At 37.3% G+C, this 20566-nt stretch overlaps 3 protein-coding genes across 6 annotated transcripts; 1 reads left to right on the top strand and 2 right to left on the bottom strand.

Annotated features, from left to right (window-relative positions):
• Positions 1-1859: 1859 nt before the first annotated feature.
• Positions 1860-4764, top strand: LOC140892149 (reticulon-like protein B12). Of its 2 annotated transcripts, XM_073300914.1 has the most exons (5): positions 1860-1981; positions 2417-2470; positions 2757-2937; positions 4110-4321; positions 4402-4764. In XM_073300914.1, the coding sequence occupies exons 1-5, from the start codon at positions 1879-1881 to the stop codon at positions 4569-4571; spliced, it is 720 nt and encodes a 239-aa protein (XP_073157015.1). In that variant the 5' UTR covers positions 1860-1878; the 3' UTR covers positions 4572-4764. The 2 variants fall into 2 exon arrangements, with proteins under 2 accessions (XP_073157015.1, XP_073157016.1); XM_073300915.1 differs by lacking the exon at positions 1860-1981 and having other exon boundaries at positions 2131-2470.
• Positions 4765-5333: 569 nt separating this feature from the next.
• Positions 5334-8306, bottom strand: LOC140890804 (E3 ubiquitin-protein ligase HAKAI homolog). 2 transcript variants are annotated; one of them, XM_073298864.1, is made up of 4 exons: positions 8055-8306; positions 6785-6843; positions 6049-6536; positions 5334-5967 (listed from the first exon to the last, which is right to left on the bottom strand). In XM_073298864.1, exons 1-4 carry the CDS (start codon positions 8304-8306, stop codon positions 5432-5434), a joined length of 1335 nt encoding a protein of 444 aa, XP_073154965.1. In that variant the 3' UTR covers positions 5334-5431. The 2 variants fall into 2 exon arrangements, with proteins under 2 accessions (XP_073154965.1, XP_073154966.1); XM_073298865.1 differs by having other exon boundaries at positions 5334-5964.
• A 9751-nt stretch (positions 8307-18057) lies between these two features.
• On the bottom strand, positions 18058-20264 carry LOC140887737 (uncharacterized). 2 transcript variants are annotated; one of them, XM_073295178.1, is made up of 2 exons: positions 19888-20264; positions 18058-19807 (listed from the first exon to the last, which is right to left on the bottom strand). In XM_073295178.1, the coding sequence occupies exon 2, from the start codon at positions 19777-19779 to the stop codon at positions 18235-18237; it is 1545 nt and encodes a 514-aa protein (XP_073151279.1). In that variant the 5' UTR covers positions 19780-19807; positions 19888-20264; the 3' UTR covers positions 18058-18234. The 2 variants fall into 2 exon arrangements, with proteins under 2 accessions (XP_073151279.1, XP_073151280.1); XM_073295179.1 differs by having other exon boundaries at positions 19931-20264.
• Positions 20265-20566: the final 302 nt, after the last annotated feature.

The raw sequence follows: 20566 nt of genomic DNA, 5'->3' as shown, positions 1-20566 counted from the left end.
ACGCCGACGAACTTATGATTTAAGACTATTTTGCTATCTTGTATTGAGATGTGAGGATAGTGAGTCCTAGCTGATGGTTGTAAGCTTTCTCAACTTTATTTCAGATTGGTTTTGAATACCATCAAGCTCGAAAACGTCAACTTCGAATCGATAGAAGAAAGATCAAGGTTTGAAGCTATTCTACAATGGAGTTTGAATGGGTTTAAGTGCAGGTTTTTATACAAGTCTTGTGATTGTATTGTTCAGATTTGAATAGCTTGAAGTTGCCTTGAAACATCACATTTGAAAGGTAAAAGTGGACTACTACTTGAATGGGATTATAACTCGAGATGGTTTGTATCGAGTTCCCTAAATCACATACTTATTTGCTTATTTGCTTTTATATGCTTTTATGTGAATGGTTGAATGAGTCTTGATGTTAATGAATGCTCTTTTGTTGATATATATTGCATTCATCTTGTAAGACTTGTTCTTTGATTTCGAAATGAACGGAAACGTTCGATTAGACGATTTGAGGGATTATATATGTATGGCCTGGGTGGTTGACTTAGCCTAGCGTCTGATTTACATATATATTGGCTTCAAAGTCTAGAGAAGCAAGATAAGTAGCCCCACCTCGATCGGAAGAGTCGGTGGTTAGTTATGGTATCTTCTTCTCGGGATCCCAAACGATGAACTAGAGAACCTTGTTTTAAAACATGCATTGTAGTTACTTTTATATCATGAATTTGATGTATGTTTTGCTATGCATGTTTAGTTGCTTTTACTGGGAAATATATTTCTCATCGGAGTTATCCGGCTATTGTTGTGTTGTATGTGTCATGGCAATAGGCGGGAGTGGAACAGGGCAAAAGCGATCTTGAAGAACAAGGGATGAAAGAGATGAGAGAATAGCGTAATGATCCGAGTTTAGATGGTTTGAGCTGTCAATGTTTGTGTGGAGTCTCAAAACATGATCATGTTATAGCTACTTGTACCAAGACTTGTTGGTTATTAAGTTGTTGTCTTGTTGATGTATATAGGATTTGAGATGTTGTTGTAAATCCTTAAGACAACATGTTGTAGCTTAATCCTTTTTGGTATAACAATGACTTTTGTTTGGTATGGGAGCCTATCTTGAGTTGATTTTAAGGCTTTGTTATGATCTATTTCTATCAGCTTATATCATGTTAGAATGCATGTTAGCTTATGATTTTGTATAGGCTATGTATGAGTTGATGTTACATGAAAATGAATGAAAGAATTTGTGTTGACAGCAAAAGAGGATCTGTTTTTATTTTTCTGGATGTGTGCTCGCTCGATCGGGCGATTCCTGCCGATCGAGCGAGGCCTTCATTTCGAAGGCAGAGAAGTGAGCAACTTTGGCTCGCTCGATCGGTGAAACATGACCGATCGAGCGAGGCCAAAACTTTGCAAACCCGAGAGTTGAGCTGTATGGCTCGCTCGATTGGGTAATCTTTATCGATCGAGCGAGGTGCTCTATTTAAATTTTTTTTTTTTTTTTTTTACTTTATTTAGACTTTGATTTTTTGTTTATTATTTATGATGATTTGATTAATGAGAGATTAGAACTCGGGTCGTCACAATATATTTATTACATTTTTCAATATTTTTTCTAAAAACACTTTTTTAAGATTATTAAAATATAACAACCTTCTTATACGCAGATATATTACTTTTATTTTTAAAAAATGTTTGCTTATAAAAGCATAATTTTTTTAAAAAAATTACTTAAAAGCTGTTTCTTCGAATATAAAATTTGGTTCTCTTTTAGCTTCACAAAATAAATAAATGGTTCTCTTTTTCGCAAAATCTTAATGAAAAAAACTACACATCAGCCAGCCTTGTCCAAGTATTTATCAAGGTTTTTTCCATTTTATGGTTAATAAAAAGAAAAAAAGAAAGAAAGAAAGAAAACCACCCTGGTTAGGAGTTAGGACAGAAAATCAAGAACACAGCCGACCCTTAACTGTGGCCTGTGGTATGAATAAGTCAAGTGGGGCATTTCTTCAATCAACCTCTGTTTTATGGATTAGGAAAGGAAACATTAGAAAAGTATTTTCAAGCTTTTAGGCTGGAACCTGAGAACCACCAAACCCCACACGTCAACATCCTTCCTTTCAAACATTAGTTATATATATTGTGTGTGTGTGTGTGTGTGTGGGTCTACGTATTTTTATATATATACACGCGCACACAAGCGCTTGATGATAATTACATGACCAAGAAGAAAAAAAGTTGTATTCAAAGCTTTATGGGACTTGAACTGATCTTTACTTCTTTATCAAGCATAAAAAGACTAATTATTTTCCCCCAAAATATTGATCATTCTTTTCTTATTGTAATAGAAGTGAATGCATTTGATTTAGTTAATGGGATCTATTTGTTTCTGATTTCTTGAAAATGGGTTCATCAGATCGGTTGTTCAACAGGCAGAGAACCATTTATGAGATTCTTGGAGAAGGTATTGGTAAGTCTGAAATTGTTGGCTGCTCATTAACTTAGTTATCTGATCTGAATATTGCAGTTTATGATACAGAAAGGCATGTTTTGGTTTTCCTTTTCTGTTTGGTGTTAGCAAAATTTGATCTTGATTGTGATAAAGGTTCTGTTGGTAATTGAATTGTGACTCAAAACTATTTCACTTGTAGAAGAAGAGCCATCTTAATGCAAGAATGATTGAAAAATGTTAGCCAAAATGTTTCATTCCGTAGCTGGAGTTGAAAAATTCACCCTTTTTGTCTTGTGTTAAACAGTGGCAGATGTGATGCTATGGAGGAAAAAAAATCTAACGGTGGGGATATTAGTGGTAACTTTGGCAGCTTGGGTGGTGTTTGAGATATCTGGTTATACTCTGCTCTCGTTAACCTCAAGTGTGTTCTTGCTGCTCTTTACCATTCTTTTTCTATGGGCAAAGTCAGCTGCAATTTTAAACAGGTCACTCAATCTGATTTTTGCCTTTGTTTTTACCTACATTAGGCTGCTTGTATGTGGTTAATGTCGTTCGGACATATTGTCGTGGGTAACTTTAAATCATAGCCGATGTCAAAATTGTGGATGCATTTGTTTGGAACAATGAAAATCTTTAGGCTTGTCCACTGCAGACAAATCATTTTCAGGAAGCATATTCAATTATCTGAAATAGTTTATAATGTGTTGCAATAGATTCTTATAGCAACTTGGGTAGCAATTTTTCTAGATGAGCTCAATGTTTAGTCACGCTTGCGTGGGCATTGGACGAATACACACAGTTATTTGCCAATGATCACCACTTATGTCTTGGGCATTTAAGAAGTTACATTTTGTACATTTCTAAGGTTCCTTGGACACTCTTGAGTTCTCTACTATTCTTTCTTTTGATGAAGTTGCAAGTTAACTGAACTTGAAAGCATGTACGAATTGTCAAACCAACTGAATTTGGATTTTCTGAGATGATGAAAACATAGGTGGAATGAGTGCCTGATGGAAAATATGTAACGTGAGCATAATTTTTATCTCCAAGAAACGAAAACAGGATGAAGTATGATGCGTAATTTCTCATTTGTCTGAAGTGCATGCCACTGCAACTCATTTGCTAAATTTTCACTATGTAAAAGTGGATATATGTTATATCATGTATTTTGCTAACAGAAAACTGAAAGAAATAAACTGTACTATTTATATAACAATCATAGACACAATGGAAACTAACAAATAGGGAAGGATGAAGATACATTTAGATACTAAGCCCCAGAACAGCAATCAAATAATTTCATGACTGATGAAACGGGTGGCATGATTCTCAGGCTATTATATGCTCGTCCACGATTCTTGTAATAAATATATTGTATGTCCTGCTAAGTGCTAACCATAAAATCAAGATTTGAAATTGTATAGAGGTTCTAGCGGGTACATAACTTTTAGTTTTGGGGCTTTATAATGTGTCAATTTTGTGTTACCTCTCAATCTTCATTCTCTTTTACAATCCTATTATAGCCATCAGAGTTGTATGATAAAGGTTCACATTCCCTTTTCAAATGGTGATAATCTGTGCATTACGAATAGCCCATCGTTGAAATTTAAACTACTGCACTGTTTCTCTAACAATCCCCTCCAATAATTTGAGACAGACCTGCACCACCTCTACCCCATTTGCATCTCTCTGAAGAAATGGTAAATGAGGCAGCAACGTTCATTCGTGACCATGCAAATGCGGTGCTTTCGGCATCTGAAGATATCGCCCTAGGACGGGACTCAAGAATGTTCATCAAAGTCTGCCTTAGTCTGTTTACAATCTCTGTGATTGGGGGTCTAACCGATTTCCTTACATTGGGTTACACGAGTAAGATAAAAAGAAGTCATTATATGTTTCTTCGGCATTTCTTGATTCATTAGCCTTAATACTTCTGGTATTGTGGACAGGCCTTGTTCTTGTTCTTACAGTTCCAGCACTTTATGAAAGATATGAAAGACATATAGAGTCATGTGCTCTAGTTGGATACAGGAAAGTGCTGGAGTTGTACGTAAGATTTAAGGAAGAGTATATTGCCAAGAGTCATAAATGGATTCTGGAAAAGAAGAAATTGAGTTGATGGCTCATAATTTAAACATTTTGACCTTTTTCTGTTTTGTTTTGTTTTGTTTTGTTTTGCCTTTTCTTTTCCTCATTCTATCTCATTTTACCTTTTGTTTCTATTGATTTTGTTTGGCTTAACATTTCCTATGATTTACTCCATTTTGGATCGCCTAAACTTCCAACACTAAATGATGATCGACTCTTTGTATTCAAACTAAGAACAAAGAATAACTGATTTGAGTACCGTGCCATTCATCTGGAATGGTGCCATCTAAATGAATTTTGAGACAACCAAATTCCATCATGTCTGCGCCATATCATCAACATGGCAAAGGCTATGAGTACACTTGGTGGAGCATTCACGGATGGTTTAACAAAATTAGGCGCGGGCATTGCCTCCGCCTATACACACTTCAGGTCAAATTCACAACTTTTGAACACAATATTTTTAGACATGCTTCTTTCTTTTCAATAAATGCAAAACATTTTAATGAACTCAGTATAACAATATGATTTTAGAGTAATTATCTCCAAACTGGGTCAATTTAGTGCACGATGCATTTTCTTGGGTCAATCGTTTCGTAATAAGTACGGAAATTGGGGGGAAATGATTCTTGTAAGGGATGTGATATTTCCAGTCCATCAATATTTCCAAGTTTAAACAACAGAAATACCACATGGAGCATAATTTTTCTAAAAAATTACTTAAATGGCACCAAAGCGAAACACCACTGATCCCAAACTCAGTGGAAATCTCACTCCTTTCTTTCACACATCATCTCAGAACAAATCTAATTATACGACGATTGTATTTCAAATTACATTATCAATTGAAGGAAATTTAAGCAAGCCACATACGGACAGGAAAAAAAAAGCCTAATCTGGGCCACCTCCGAAGTTGTCGCGTCCCTCAGGCTGCCAACCAAAGCCAGGTGGAACATCACGGTTTCCATCATTAGGGTATGACCACCCTTGTTTTAGTTGTGATAAGTGCGAAGAAAGTAGAGGAGATGGAAGTGGTGGTGGCAGAGGCAAGGACTGGGGCCTCCGTTCCATAGATTTATTGGCCGCAGCCGCATTCTGCCCATAGTCACCCTGATAGAATCCTCGTCCTTGAGGGTCGGACATGTTCACGAAACCATCTGTAGCTCCTTGGGCAACAAGAGGAGAATCCAAAGGGCCAGAAACCATTCCCATATTCCACGGCTGGGGATAGTTTTGTGCAAAATTCATGGGTCCAGCAGGACCAGGTGGGAAACCTAACAGTGTAACTTGTTCTGATCCAGCTTCAGCCATGGCACCTGACCTCACCGCATCATATGGAGCACCAAAGAACTGCTGCGTTCCATCAGATACATAAGGAGAATAGCCAAACTGTGGGGCAGGTAAGACTGGGTTTTGATTGGTTGCTGCTGCAAAAAATTAGTTGGATGAAAATTATAGTTTATAAGTAAGAGACTCAGATAAAACCTTTTCATTTCCTCTATACTGACCTGAATCTTGCCTCAGACCACCCTGCGGATCGAAGGTTTGTTGAGGAAACTGGATCTGGGAGGCAGCTCTGTCAAAAACTTGGTTGCTATCATGCTGTTGCTCTGACGGGTGATTTGGGACTTTTCCAGGAAAATGTGGCAAAGACATTGGATGCATATTAGGTCTTAGAGGTGGCGGATCTCTGGATTGGGATCGTTGGCTTTTGTCCTCATGGTCATGAGCCTGAAGATTCGAACTTGAAGAAAATACTGACTTTAGGGGTGCTTGAACTGTGGAATCTGAGGCCGAAGGTTTTCTGGCACTTGTAGCTTCTGACTCATTTCCTTCCTTTTCCTTGTGCGGATGAAGAAGATCACCGTGGATTTCATTTATGTGCGACTCAAATTCAGCTTTCTTCAAGAAAGACTTGAGACAATGAGGAGCCGCACAAATGAAGATTCCTTCCATCATTTTAATTGTCTGAATCTTTTGAATGCGTTCATCACAGCTGCATACCAAGGAAAATTATCGCAGTAACCCAAAGTGAAATAAAGACAAAAGTATGTTCACGTACAATCAAATTTCAAGTCCATATTACAGCACCCCTCCCCCATATTCATCAAGATTGTAAAACTTTTATTTTTCTTGGATTAGATTAATACAAAATCTGGAAGGTTATGAGCAAATGGAACTTTTGATAACACTGTCACATTGAGCAACCAAAATATAAAAAAGGGTCAAATAAACATTTCTTACAGGTAACAAAGAGAATCACTTCTAGCACAGTCCAGACAAAATGCATGCTCGCAGGGGCTCTGCAATAACATAAGATTGTTTATTTCTAAAACACAAACATGGGGAAGATAGAGTTGCAAGCAAATAGATGAAACATAAAAGGTGTAAATCAAATGGCTTCAAAAAGAAAAAATCAGTTTTCTAAATGGCGGCCGTAGACCGCACAGCCTTTGCCTTAGGCAGTTCTGTAGGCGGTAAAAAAGAGAGGGGGGGGGGGGGGGGTTGGTTGCGGGAGGCAATCCAAGTCAACAAAATTTTTAAAAACCCTAATTATTAATATATTTATACACTTTCTCTTCCAAAACATAATAGCCCCACCAGCTCAGTCACCCACAATCCTCCTTCCACCTCCAACCGCCGCCGCCGCATCATTTTTATTAATCATCTAGTTAGTGGAATTTATATATTTATTTGCACCTTGTATAAATGTATTGTTGCGTTGTATAAAATTTATTTATGCATAAATTAAATACATATATTACATATAATGAGTCAATGACTACTTCTAATTGCATGGTTAATTTTTATTATTAATTATGTACAAAAAGTAGTTAGAAAAGAAATCGACTGCCTAGGCATTGGCTAAGCGGCCGTAGCAGTAGGGGGTCACTCACCGCCCCACCACCGCCATTTACGACACTGGAAAATAAACCCTGGAATGAAAGAACAAGCACAAAAAATCTATACCGGGAACGCAAATGCAACAAGCATGCTTTGTAATGAGTATAATAATAGACAAATGTAATCTTCTCTAGAACGAAGCCGTGGTATAACTGATTGAAAAATGATCCATCAAATTTATAATCACTTATAAAATACTGCAAATATGTTGTAGCATTACTTGTAATTGGCTCATTGCAGAAACTCGAGAAAAATAATAGTAATGAAACAAAAGTTCCATCGCACTTGGGCCAAAGGTGCCAAGCACGAGACACAATGAGTGAGGGTGTGTAATAGTGAGGCAGCAAAACAAAATTCCAGATTTTATTTCTTAGTGTAATTTATTGAGACCACAACATTTGTGGATGGATATACAGAGTGATGCCAGAACATGGATGCACAGGCGTCCCATTTTATAAAGTGGTAACAAATATGAACACGTACAAAATATTATTCCACATCCTTTAGACTCATTCTCGAATTAAAAATAAACTATCAAGCAATATAGTTTATTAAGTGAAAAACAGAGGTGAAATGGCACAGAGAGTATGAACTACTATACACTACTTACCAGACGCCCATATATAGCGATAGGAAAATCACATCTGACACAAAAATGAACCCGCTCACCCAGCTGGCGGCGAGACCTGCGGCCAACAGTCTTGATGACAGCTGAAGCACTTGCCGAACCAAGGCTCTTGGCTACAGGAAGATCTGCTAAAACAAGATGATCAGGGCATGCGACTCTGATATTGTCAGCTGGGGCGGGTTTCGCACTTCCACCACTTTCACTAGCTGGTTTGGTCAGTCGAATCTGCAGCATCTTTCCGAGCTAGTGTAGCTTTTATTAAAAAAAAAGAAGAAAAAAAAAGATCATTATTCCTCTATCGTCCAGCTGAAAAAGCATTTTCCAGTTTCAGAAACAGAGAGAACGATTGCATAACTATGCGTTTTGGCTTCATGTCAGCCTAGAATTGATTCACAATGAATGCACAACATAAGCAAATAAGTTGAATCTGCCAATAAGACTTATGTAGTGTTTGGGAGAGCTTCTAGGAAGCACTTCCCAGCTTTTCGTCAACAAAATTTTACAAAATTTCACATTTTTGTTAACGAAAAAGCTGAGAAGTGCTTCTAAGAAGCTCTCCCAAACACTACCTTAATATCACACAAGGAATTAGCACAGTGAATTAAATAATCAACAAGAAACAATACGACAAGTGGACTATACATAAACCTGTCGGTCATAAACACAACATACATACTAAAATCCTCGGGAGTTTCCTAGATAGAACTGTATTGAGAAGTGAACAAAATAAAAAATTATGCTCTCATGGAAAGCCTGATGGCCGCAAACTACTTCCTGACTGGAAAAAGAAAAAGCAAAAACTGCCCATTCCAATTTCAAAGAAAATTTGTCAGACCATGCCACACTTGTCACGGTTCAGGACCCCGGATAGATAATATACCGTAACTCCCTCCTCCCACTCCCATGGGAAACAAAGATCCCAAAAACGTGACACAAACCACGCATAAAAATTTGATTTTGGATAGGTACACGAGGAACGAATCACAATCCAATCCATCGCAATTGAGTAAACAAAACTTCACGATATTCCATATTTCTCCCAAACAAATACACGTAAAGCTCCAGATTTCCTAATGTAATGGCGAATGCCACAATAGCCAAAACACAAAAGCAGCGAGAATATGGTAAATTGAGAATTGAGATGTACCGGAGTTCAAATTCGAGCATCCACAACAATCAGAAAGAGAACTTTGACATAGATTCCGAATCTAGAATCCAACTGTTAATCGCGCTAAAACCCTTGATAATCGTCAGATGGAAGATTTGGTGGTCGGAGCCGGCTTTCTAACTGGACCACTTATTATGGGCTTGGATTCTATAAATACTTCGGGCTGTATAAACCGAGACCCAAATCCAATACATAACAATTGAAAGCATTAATCTTTCTCAGAAAAAAAAAAATAATAATAAAAAGAGAAAGAGAAAGAGAAAAAAGCATTACTTAAAAATAATCATAATAAATTACTTTCAAAAAAATAATCATAATAAATTAATCAATTTATTTTATTTATCCACATAAAAAATTTAAAATACAATAACTTATCAGTTTCTAAGAAATTAAATCATAATTTTTTTAAAATAAAGTAGCTGAAAATATATAAATAAGAAACTAATAAGAATGAATTTTGTAACTTGTACATTAAATTTTTTTAAAAAAAAAATTGAAATGTTTTGTTTCATTCAGATTTCAGAATATATCTGAAACTCTATAATAAAGGTTAATATAATTAAAATCCTTCTCGAATATGTTAGATTTTGTATTTTATGAAAAGCTCAAGTTTATGATGTAAATTAACAATAATATTTTTTTGTTTAAAAAAATTATGATGGTTTTATTTTAATATAAAGTATTTTTTAAATTTCAAAATTATCCTTCACATGTGGTCGTATATATGAAAAAATTGCAAATTTAATCCTCTAAGTTAACCTATTTTAGATTTCATTCATATAAGTCATCAAATTTTGGTTTTCATACATTAAGTTGGTTCTTTCTTCGGTTTTTAAGTTGGTTCTTTCTTTGGTTTTGTTTCTTTTCCACCGGAAATCATTAAACCCGCTGGACTTTGCTTATTTCGCACCGGAAATCAAAGCAGCAACACAAGCCGGGATAGAACGAGAGCGTTTGTTCGGCGTAGATAAAGCTTCCGTATGCCAGGAAACATATTGTTATTGCGGTGAAGGATTTGAAGAGAATTCAGGTAAATGTAATGTTATGATTTTAGATGGAAAACGCATCCCCGATGGAGTACTGATAAAATAAAATAATACACGAAGCTTGCAAGAAACTTGACATCCACCATCACTTTACGCATTTCTAGCTTCTACAACCCCCAGCCCGGAATATTTCAAACCACGCCGAGCAAATTTTGACTGAGATTTTGCTATGCAAAGGCTGCGCCACTCGAAAAACAAGCATAAAACAGCAATTTGCATTTCTATGGTAATCAATCCTTCAAAAGTGTAATCCTCCCTTGTTTCTTTATATCCTCTTATGTTTTGAACTTATAATGCATCTCTTCTGATGCTGTTGGTGTATTTACTCTCGAGTTTAGATGGTAACTAATCCATATACTTCCATTTTGTTTACAAAGAAGCCATATTCCGTATTCTTTCCGGTTCAGGACCTTTTTTCACTTTTCTACAAAGAATCTCTTTACTGACCCAAACTCCCCAACAACAAATTCCCCCACACTAAGAAATTATTTTTCTAGTTCACATTTTGCATAATATATCCAAACAAATCCTGATGAAGTACTTGCATTATATTTAACCAAAAACCATAATGTGATTAAATGTAGATGGAATATTATTAATGAATAAGTGATTAATTAAAGGAGTAGCCGTCACCTACAAAGGGTACAATGTGACGGCAAGAAATTTATTAATGCCTCAAATATGAGGCAGCCCCTCAACAAAACTTTTTAACAATAATTGAGTAGATGCAATTACACAAGCTAGCACTCTATTGAATTAAACTGAACAAACAGCAAGATTACAACTTACGCAGTCTATATCTAAACATAAATATGAAGTATTGAGTGACATCATTAATATATTTACTTTAGAAGAGCTGATAAAAAAAATTTATTTGATTAAATACACGGTTGTAATTTTGGAATGTTCCAGACTCATGTCTTCGAGTGTTCAGCTCCACGTAAATAAAGAGAAATGAGGATTGAGAGGGAGAGTAGAGTGTTATTACATAACCTCATAAGTGTAGGAAAATTTGTTTGGACAAATGTTGGAAAAATGGATGGTAAATGAAATGGTGAATGAAGCTTTATGCTTATTGTCCCACATTGATAAAATGTGGGAATGAATGACACTATATAATGTCAAAGTTTAAACAATGGGTTGGGGCCCCAAGGGGTACCCATGTTTGTTAAAGGGAGCGGACCTAGTCTAGGCAAGGTTCGAACCATTAGCGACACGCGCGCCGCCGCCGTCCGACCGGCTCGAACCAGACTGTGGGCTGGCTTTAACATGAATATAAACTTTTTGGACAAAATAAATTAATTATTTTATTAATTATTTACAGTCTGAGTGCATTTTCAGATGAAAGTATGCGACTCTTCAGCCCGAATCAGTGCAACTTTTTGGTCCGAACCAGTGCGTCTTTTCGGCTGAAAGAGTGCGTCCTTTCGGTCCTAACCATTGCAACTTTTCGGCCATACATGCATCGAAGTGGTGCGACTGTCCGAGGCATCCTTCCAACATCTATAAATAGACCCCGTCTGTGATCATTCATACTCGCTCATTTCATTCTTCTCTTCTTCTTGCATACTCATATTTCTGAGTTGTGTCTGAGTTTCTTAAGCACTTTGAGTGTTCAAAAGATTCTTCGGTTTTTGTAGTGCTACTAACCGAAGTTGGTGATTAGCATTCTATCTTGGGAGACATTTTGATCAACCCGTAAGCACCTAGGCGGGCAAAATTGTCTTAAAGATAGAGAGTTAAACTCTCGGCTCGCTATATTCTGTTGTTGCTGTGTGCATACTGATCAAAGGGTGTTAACAAGTTTAAGACAATTTTTGTATGACGGCTACTGATCCATCTGCCAATGTCATGCCGCCTTCTGTTACGCCCCCACCACCGCCCCCTGTTACGCCGCCACCACCACATGTTACACCGCCGCCACCTACGGCCCCTGCATCTACTGCACATGCCGAGAAACCTGAGAAGTTCTCCGGTACTGACTTCAAAACATGGCAGCAGAAGATGTTGTTTTACCTCACAACACTTCATCTTGCGAGGTTTTTAAAGGAAGTTGTTGCTGTTTCGGCACCAAATGCTGACACACAAGCAAGGTCTGCTTTTGATGCATGGTCTCACAGTGACTTCTTGTGCCGGAACTACATATTGAATGGGTTGGACAATACGTTGTATAGTGTATATTCTGCAACCAAGACTGCTAAGAAACTGTGGGAATCCTTAGAGAAAAAGTACAAGACAGAGGATGCTGGCACGAAGAAGTTCGTACTCGGGAAGTTTCTCGAATTTAAAATGGTTGATACCAAGACAGTGATTAGCCAAGTGCAAGAGTTCCAAATCATCATCCATGATATAATGGCCGAAGGGATGATGATCAGTGAGTCCTTCCAAGTTGCTGCTATAATCGAGAAGCTTCCTCCTTTATGGAAAGACTTCAAGAATTATTTGAAGCATAAACGCAAAGAAATGGGGCTCGAGGACTTGATAGTAAGGCTGCGAATTGAGGAAGACAATCGCAAGTCGGAGAACAAAGCTGGTAAGATACCGATGGAAGCGAAGACAAATTTGGTGGAGCCAAACGCTATGAAGAAAAGAAAGCATTTTGGAAAAGATGTGAAGCAAGGGAAGAACAAGAAATGGAAAGGAACCTGCTGGAACTGTGGAAAGTCAAACCATAAAGCCAAGGATTGTCGCTTACCTAAGAAGGACAATCAAAATCGAGTAAATGTTGTCCAACACAAATCTGTGCCTATTGACTTGTCCGAGTTAGATCTCTCAGCAATAGTCTTTCAGACTAACATGGTTGATCATCCTAAAGAATGAATGGTTTATCGACACCGGAGCGACGCGGCATGTCTGTGCTGACAAGGAGTTATTCTCGAAGTATACTCCTATAAGTGGAAGAGAGCTCTATATGGGTAACAATGCGACTTCTAAGATCGTTGGCTTAGGCAAAGTGGTGATCAAGATGACTTCGGGAAAAAAGCTTACTCTTATTGATGTCCTTCATGTTCCGAACATAAGGAAGAATCTTGTATCCGGTTCTAGGCTGGTTAAGGCCGGATTTAGAATAGTTTTTGAAGCTGAGAAAGTTGTAATCATGAAAAATGGACAGTTCCTAGGAAAATGATATATAGAAAAGGGACTGTTCAAGATGAATGTAATGACTGTACTTCGTGATTTTGAAAGTAATAAAGTTAAAGCTTTGAATTACTTGGTTGAATGTTCTAATTTATGGCATACTAGATTAGGACATGTTAACTTCAACACTTTGAGAAAACTTGGAAAATTAAATCTTATTCCAAGGACTAAGATTGATTCAAACTACAAATGTGAAGTATGTGTTGAAGCTAAATTAACTAAAGTACCTTTTCACACAGTGGAAAGAAGTACAATACCTCTAGAACTAATTCACACTGATGTTTGTGATTTAAAGTTTGTACAAATTAGAGGTGAAAAAAAGTACTTTATTACATTCATAGATGATTGCACAAGATTCTGTTATGTGCTTCTTTTAAGAAGCAAAGATGAAGCTCTTGAAGCATTTAAGACCTATAAGAATGAAGTTGAAAATCAATTAGGCAAACGAATCAAGAAAATTCGTAGTGATAGAGGAGGTGAATATGTTGCTCCGTTTGAAGAATTTTGCAATGAATCTGGCATTATTCATCAAACAACTGCTCCTTATTCACCACAATCTAATGGTGTTGCGGAAAGAAAAAACCGTACTCTGAAAGAAATGATGAATGTCATGCTAATAAGTTCTGGACTATCCCAAAACTTGTGGGGGGAAGCAATACTTTCGGAAAATCATATTCTTAACAAAATTCCACATAAAAAAAAGAATGAAACTCCTTACGAATTGTGGAAAGGACATAAGCCCTCATACAAATACTTGAAAGTGTGGGGGTGTTTGGCGAAAGTAGAAATACCAAAGCCAAAACAAGTGAAGATTGGACCTAAGACTGTGGATTGCTTTTTTATTGGATATGCAAACAATAGTAGTGCATATAGATTCCTAATGCACAAGTCAGTGATTCCTGATATACATGAAAATACTATTATTGAATCAAGGAATGCTGCATTTTTTGAAACATCTTTCCTTGTAAGGAAGGAAAAGAAAAGAGCTCTATTAAAAGAGGTCATGAATCCACAAATGAGGAAACTCATGAAAACGAAGAACCAAGGCGTAGCAAAAGAGCTAAGATAGCTAAAACATTTGGTCCTGATTTTCTTAGTTATGCTATAGAAAATGATCCAAGGACTTTAAGTGAAGCACTATCCAGTCCTGATGCTCCACTTTGGAAAGATGCCATAAAAAGCGAAATAGATTCCATCATGCAAAATCATACTTGGGAGTTAGTAGATCTCCCACCGGAAAGCAAACCTTTAGGATGCAAATGGATCTTAAAAAATAAATACAAAGCTGATGGAACGGTGGAAAAATACAAAGCAAGGTTAGTGGCCAAAGGATTTAGACAAAAAGAAGAATTGAATTTCTTCGACACATATTCACCTGTTACGAGAATAACGTCTATTCAAGTACTTATAGCAATTGCTGCTTTAAATAATCTTGAAATTCATCAAATGGATGTAAAAACGGCCTTTTTAAATGGTGAGTTAGAGGAAGAAATATATATGGCACAACCTGAAGGATTCATTGCTCCCGGTCAAGAAAGAAAAGTGTGTCGACTCATTAAATCATTGTATGGGCTAAAACAAGCTCCTAAACAATGGCATGAAAAATTTGACAAAACAATGATGTCAAATGGATTCAAGATTAATGAGTGTGATAAATGTGTTTATATAAAAGGCACACATGACTTGTATGTAATTGTCTGTCTATATGTAGTCGCTCATAATGGGTAGTAATCATGATATTATCATGAAAACTAAGAAAATATTGACAAGACATTTTGATATGAAAGATATGGGAAAAACGAACGTTATATTAGGAATTAAGATTGTAAAAACGCCTGAAGGAATTATCCTAACACAATCTCATTATATTGAGAAAGTACTTAGAAAATTCAATGCGTATGATGTTAGGCCGTTAAGATCACCCGTAGATTTAAATTTACATTTATCTAAAAATCGAGGTGAACCCGTATCTCAATAGCAATATGCAAGGATTATTGGAAGTCTAATGTATATTACAAATTGTACTCGTCCTGATATTGCTTACTCAATAAATAAATTGAGTAGATTCACAAGTAATCCTAGTCATGATCATTGGAAAGCATTGGAAAGAGTATTTAAATACTTAAAGTATTCAATGGACTATGGATTACATTATACAACATATCCTTATGTACTTGAAGGATATTGTGACGCAAATTGGATTTCAGACACAAAAGACTCGAAGTCCACAAGTGGATATGTGTTCACCATCGGTGGAGGAGCTGTGTCGTGGAAATCCTCTAAACAAACGTGTATAGCTCGTTCAACAATGGAATCGGAATTCATAGCTTTAGACAAAGCAGGAGAAGAAGCGGAATGACTTCGTAATTTCCTAGAAGATATTCCGTGTTGGACGAAACCAGTGCCAGCAATAATGATACATTGCGATAGTCAGTCGGCTATAGGTAGGGCACAAAGTAGTATGTATAATGGTAAATCAAGACACATACGTCGAAGACATAATACCATTAGGCAGTTGATCTCAAATGGTGTTCGCAGTTGATTATATAAAATCAAAAAATAACTTAGCGGATCCGTTGACAAAATGTTTAGGGAGAGATTAAGTAAACTGCTTATCAAGAGGAATGAGATTAAAATCTACAAAATTAAAGAATATTCATAGCGGAAACCCAACCTTGTAGATTGGAGATCCCAAAATCTTGGTTCAATAGGAAAATCAAGTTATGAATGTTCGCTTACACTTAGAACTTCGTTCTATTCTCATTCCTAGGATAAAAGTGCAACCTGTGCAAGTAGTGAGGTTAAGTTTTAAACTTTTAATGATTCCTATATTTCTTTAAGAAATAGAGTATGACATGATACTCATATAATAGGAGGTCACCTATTTAAGTGTGAAGATGGGCCGCTTCAACGAAACACTTAAAAATCCAAGATGTTGTCCAGGGCCAAAACGGACAAAACCATGAGAACAAATAAAGTGTGAGAAAAATTATTGTGTGAATACTGTTGTCTTGGTTTACATCAACGACTAAATAGTTCAAGATATCACGTTCACTAGGCATCCTAGTAAATCCGATAGTATTTCACTAAGGAAGGTTCAAAGCCGCAAGCTACCTATCCCCATGCAATAATTTTTCGCAAGAAACTCTGTTTTAGCATATGCATACATATTCGCATAAATCACATTCATGTGAGGGATTGTAGGAAAATTTGTTTGGACAAATGTTGGAAAAATGGAAGGTAAATGAAATGGTGAATGAAGCTTTATGCTCATTGTCTCACATTGATAAAATGTGGGAATTAATGACACTATATAATGTCAAAGTTTAAACAATGGGTTGGGGCCCCAAGGGGTACCCATGTTTGTTAAAGGGAGCGGACCTAGTCTAGGCTAGTTTCGAACCATTAGCCACACGCGCGCGCGCCGCCGTCCGTCCGACTAACCGGCCGACACGGACCGGACCGTGGGCGTGGGCGTGGGCGGGCATGAATATAAACTTTTTGAACAAAATAAATTAATTATTTTATTAATTATTTATTATTTACAATCTAAGTGCATTTTCAGATGAAAGTATGCGACTCTTCAGCCCGAATCAGTGCAACTTTTTGGTCCGAACCAGTGCGTCATTTCGACTGAAAGAGTGCGTCCTTTCGGTCCTAACCATTGCAACTTTTCGGCCATACATGCATCGAAGTGGTACGACTGTCCGAGGCATCCTTCCAACATCTATAAATAGACCCCGTCCGTGATCATATTCATACTCGCTCATTTCATTCTTCTCTTCTTCTTGCATACTCATATTTCTGAGTTGTGTCTGAGTTTCTTAAGCACTTTGAGTGTTCAAAAAATTCTTCGGTTTTTGTAGTGCTACTAACCGAAGTTGGTGATTAGCGTTCTATCTTGGGAGACATTTTGATCAACCCGTAAGCACCTAGGCGGGCAAAATTGTCTTAAAGATAGAGAGTTAAACTCTCGGCTCGCTATATTCTGTTGCTGCTGTGTGCATACCGATCAAAGGGTATTAACAATAAGTAGCGGTGGCAGTCTAACCAATCTAACCACCGGCACATCAAAACTGGCAAGTAACAATGCCATACAAAATAGCGCATGCGACTGTTTTACTCAGAAGGAACAAGGAACATGGATCCACGATAGCAAACAGACTCCTTTACTATCACAACAAACTAATAATGAGGACGAACTGTTTACTCAGTAGGAAATTGGATCCGTGATCTCAAACAGACTCCTTTGCTATCGACAAACTAATAATGAGGGCAAACCGCAAGTTTCCCCTTAAATATGAATCACACACCTACAACATAAATCCTAGGTTCACATCGGGCCATGAACGAGTTGGCAATGCAATTATACTAGCTAAAAGGAACAAAATGATCCAGGTTTCAAAAATATCCTCTAGATGAATCGAAAAAGTTTGCTACTCAATGACCATGTATGGAAGATGGTATATGGATATCCACTTCACAAGTCATAAGATTTTGCTACCTAAAAAAAAATGCTTACAGCTTATAGCAGTTCTGAAATGGTAAAATTTTCCCAACAAGAATCTAGAACTACAAATAATTCTTCGATATCTTTATTTTTTGAAGCAATCTATCTGATGACGACAACAAAAGCACATCAATGCTGTCAGAATTTTTTTTCGAACAACATGAAAATACATTGGGAATTGGTAGGTAAAATTGTAAAGAAAAAAGTAAAAAAAAAAAAACACACAAACTACATAATCTTCATTTGTTTGCAGGAATTGAACGTATAAAAACAACAGATGTACAATAGGAGTTTTACCGGTCACCACCATTGATGAACCAGAACTCCACTTTTTCTAAGAGAGGTAAACAGCTCCAAGCACTGACCGTATGTTTTCTGGTACTTGGTTGTCCTCTCTCCCGGACAGCATTTTTGCCACCTATTATAATGACATTCAAGAAACAGCTCATCGATCAAACAAATAGCTCCCGTCTCAAACAACATGGGAATCAAATCAAATTCAGTCCCTTCCACATCCATCTTCATCACCACATAATCTTTCTCCGCCACCGCATTCTTCAACCAATTTGAAAAATCAAACCCCTGTATCTCATCTACATGACCAGAGGAACTAGAACTACCAGAAGACTGAGTGGGTTGAATCCTCCCCATTCCTCTACCTTTTTCTACCTTTTTATGGCCAGGGTCCTCGTTAATTTCAAAGAACAGGCTCTCATTTCGTACCCAAGCTGCATAGGGGAGTAAAGTAACACCTTTCTTGTTCTTGTACTCGTCATGAAATGTCCGATCAGCTTCAATTGCATATATCTCGAATGTCTTATTTTGCTTTGGATATTGCTTCTTAAACCAACTGACAATGCTTGAGCCATAGCTTCTAGCTCCAACATCAACATACACGTACTTTGTCTTAAAACTAATATCAGCCATGGAAGATAAGTACTTTATATTCTGAATGTTCTTCTTCAAAGTAATCCATGGTTTTTTTGGTTCTTCTTCAATCAAAGGCTCAGCTTTCCTAATCAAATCTAGTTTATAAGTGGCGACAGAGCATTTATTGTCCAGATCACCACCAACTTTTTCAACCAGTCGACCCCTATCCGTGTTGATATACACCTTTTGCATCACAATTTCACGAATGAAAGGCATATCGGAATCGAACCCAACAAAATCCTTGCTCTTTACCAGTTTAAAAGAATGGAATAAATCAAGAAATGATTCAAAACTGTATGTATCGTTAGCCGTAGTGTGGGTAACCAGAAACCCTTCGGGCCTCATAGTCCGGGCAATCTCCGCTGCAAAATCACCCGGCCTCAACGATTTCTCCACCACTCCACCTCCACAAAAGACGAAATCAAAACTCTCGTCATCAAACGGCTGCTTAAAACCCTGCCCTGAAACCACCAATGGCTTGAAACCTTTCCTAGCGATACCAACCGAATCCTCCACACCTAGCTCCTTCAGCGCGAAAACGTCAGCTCCTGTTGGTGTTTCCACGCAAAGGGTTTTCGAATTCAGGCTCAAAACGCCATCAGATATGAGATCCTGAAACACCGAGGAGTAAAATCTCACAGCTTTCTGGAACCCCCTCGTGGACCAGAGATCAGGAACTTTCTTGGGACCTGAGGACGAAAAGGTCACCGACGAGGCTTTGTTCAGCTGCCCAGCACCGGCGACGAGGGTGAAATTCTCCGGCAACGAAAAGAAACAGAAATCGCCGATGTCACACGACTCTCCTCGGATAGTCACCACGTAAGCAAATCGGAGAGCGATGATAAACACGCACAAGAGAAACAGCCGCACCAGAACATTCCTCAGAAAGTTGGGTTTCCCCCAACTCGGCTCCATAACAACAAAAAAACAATCAATCCAAATCCTGTCACAAAAAAGAATCTTTTTTTCCTATTCTGTGTGTGTAAAGCTTAAAAAATAACAAACCCAGAAACAGGGAACAACCTTCCGAATTAACGAGAACAGAAGCGAGCAGAAGTATGGTTACCTCCGACGAGTGAGCGGACGGGAGAAGAGAAGAAGAAAGGAAAATTGAAGAAAAAAAGATGGACAAATCGGGAAAACATAACTGGGTCGTTGGTTGGCGAAACTGACTCAATTAAGATGAAGAAATTTAGGTCATGATAATTTTCGGGTATTAATCTAAAATTAGTAATGATTACTTGGCGAATCTTCGTGAATCATAAGAGAGTGTTTTGGATTTTAGTTTTGGTTCTGAGAAGGAAATAAAGAGAATGGAAGCGAGAGGATTGGGAACGAGGAAGACGACGTAGGGTGGGTGGGTGACTGGAGGAGCCGGTCGTCTTTGTGGGAAAAGGAGTTAATTATCACATGCGGCAGTTGCACAAGTCAAATAGATAGCAAATTTTGTCGACCAGATTCCATTTGGTGCAACCCTTTATATAGTTTTTTTTTTTTAATATATATATATAATAATTGTAGTATAAATTTTAATTTTAAATAATTGATTAATACAAGTAGATTATAAAATTAAAATCCATTACACAATTCTTATTTGGATAAATTCGAATCCATAAACACTCTTATAAGAAGATCTCATCAATCGAGACGAATAATTTATTGGATTCGATTCATATAAAATATTATTTTTAAACTTAGAAGA

Source organism: Henckelia pumila, chromosome 3, assembly GCF_033568475.1.
Source record: "Henckelia pumila isolate YLH828 chromosome 3, ASM3356847v2, whole genome shotgun sequence".
NCBI classification, from domain to species: Eukaryota; Viridiplantae; Streptophyta; class Magnoliopsida; order Lamiales; family Gesneriaceae; genus Henckelia; species Henckelia pumila.
The sequence above is the reverse complement of the archived record's forward strand: the minus strand, read 5'-3'. Positions and strand labels throughout refer to the sequence as shown.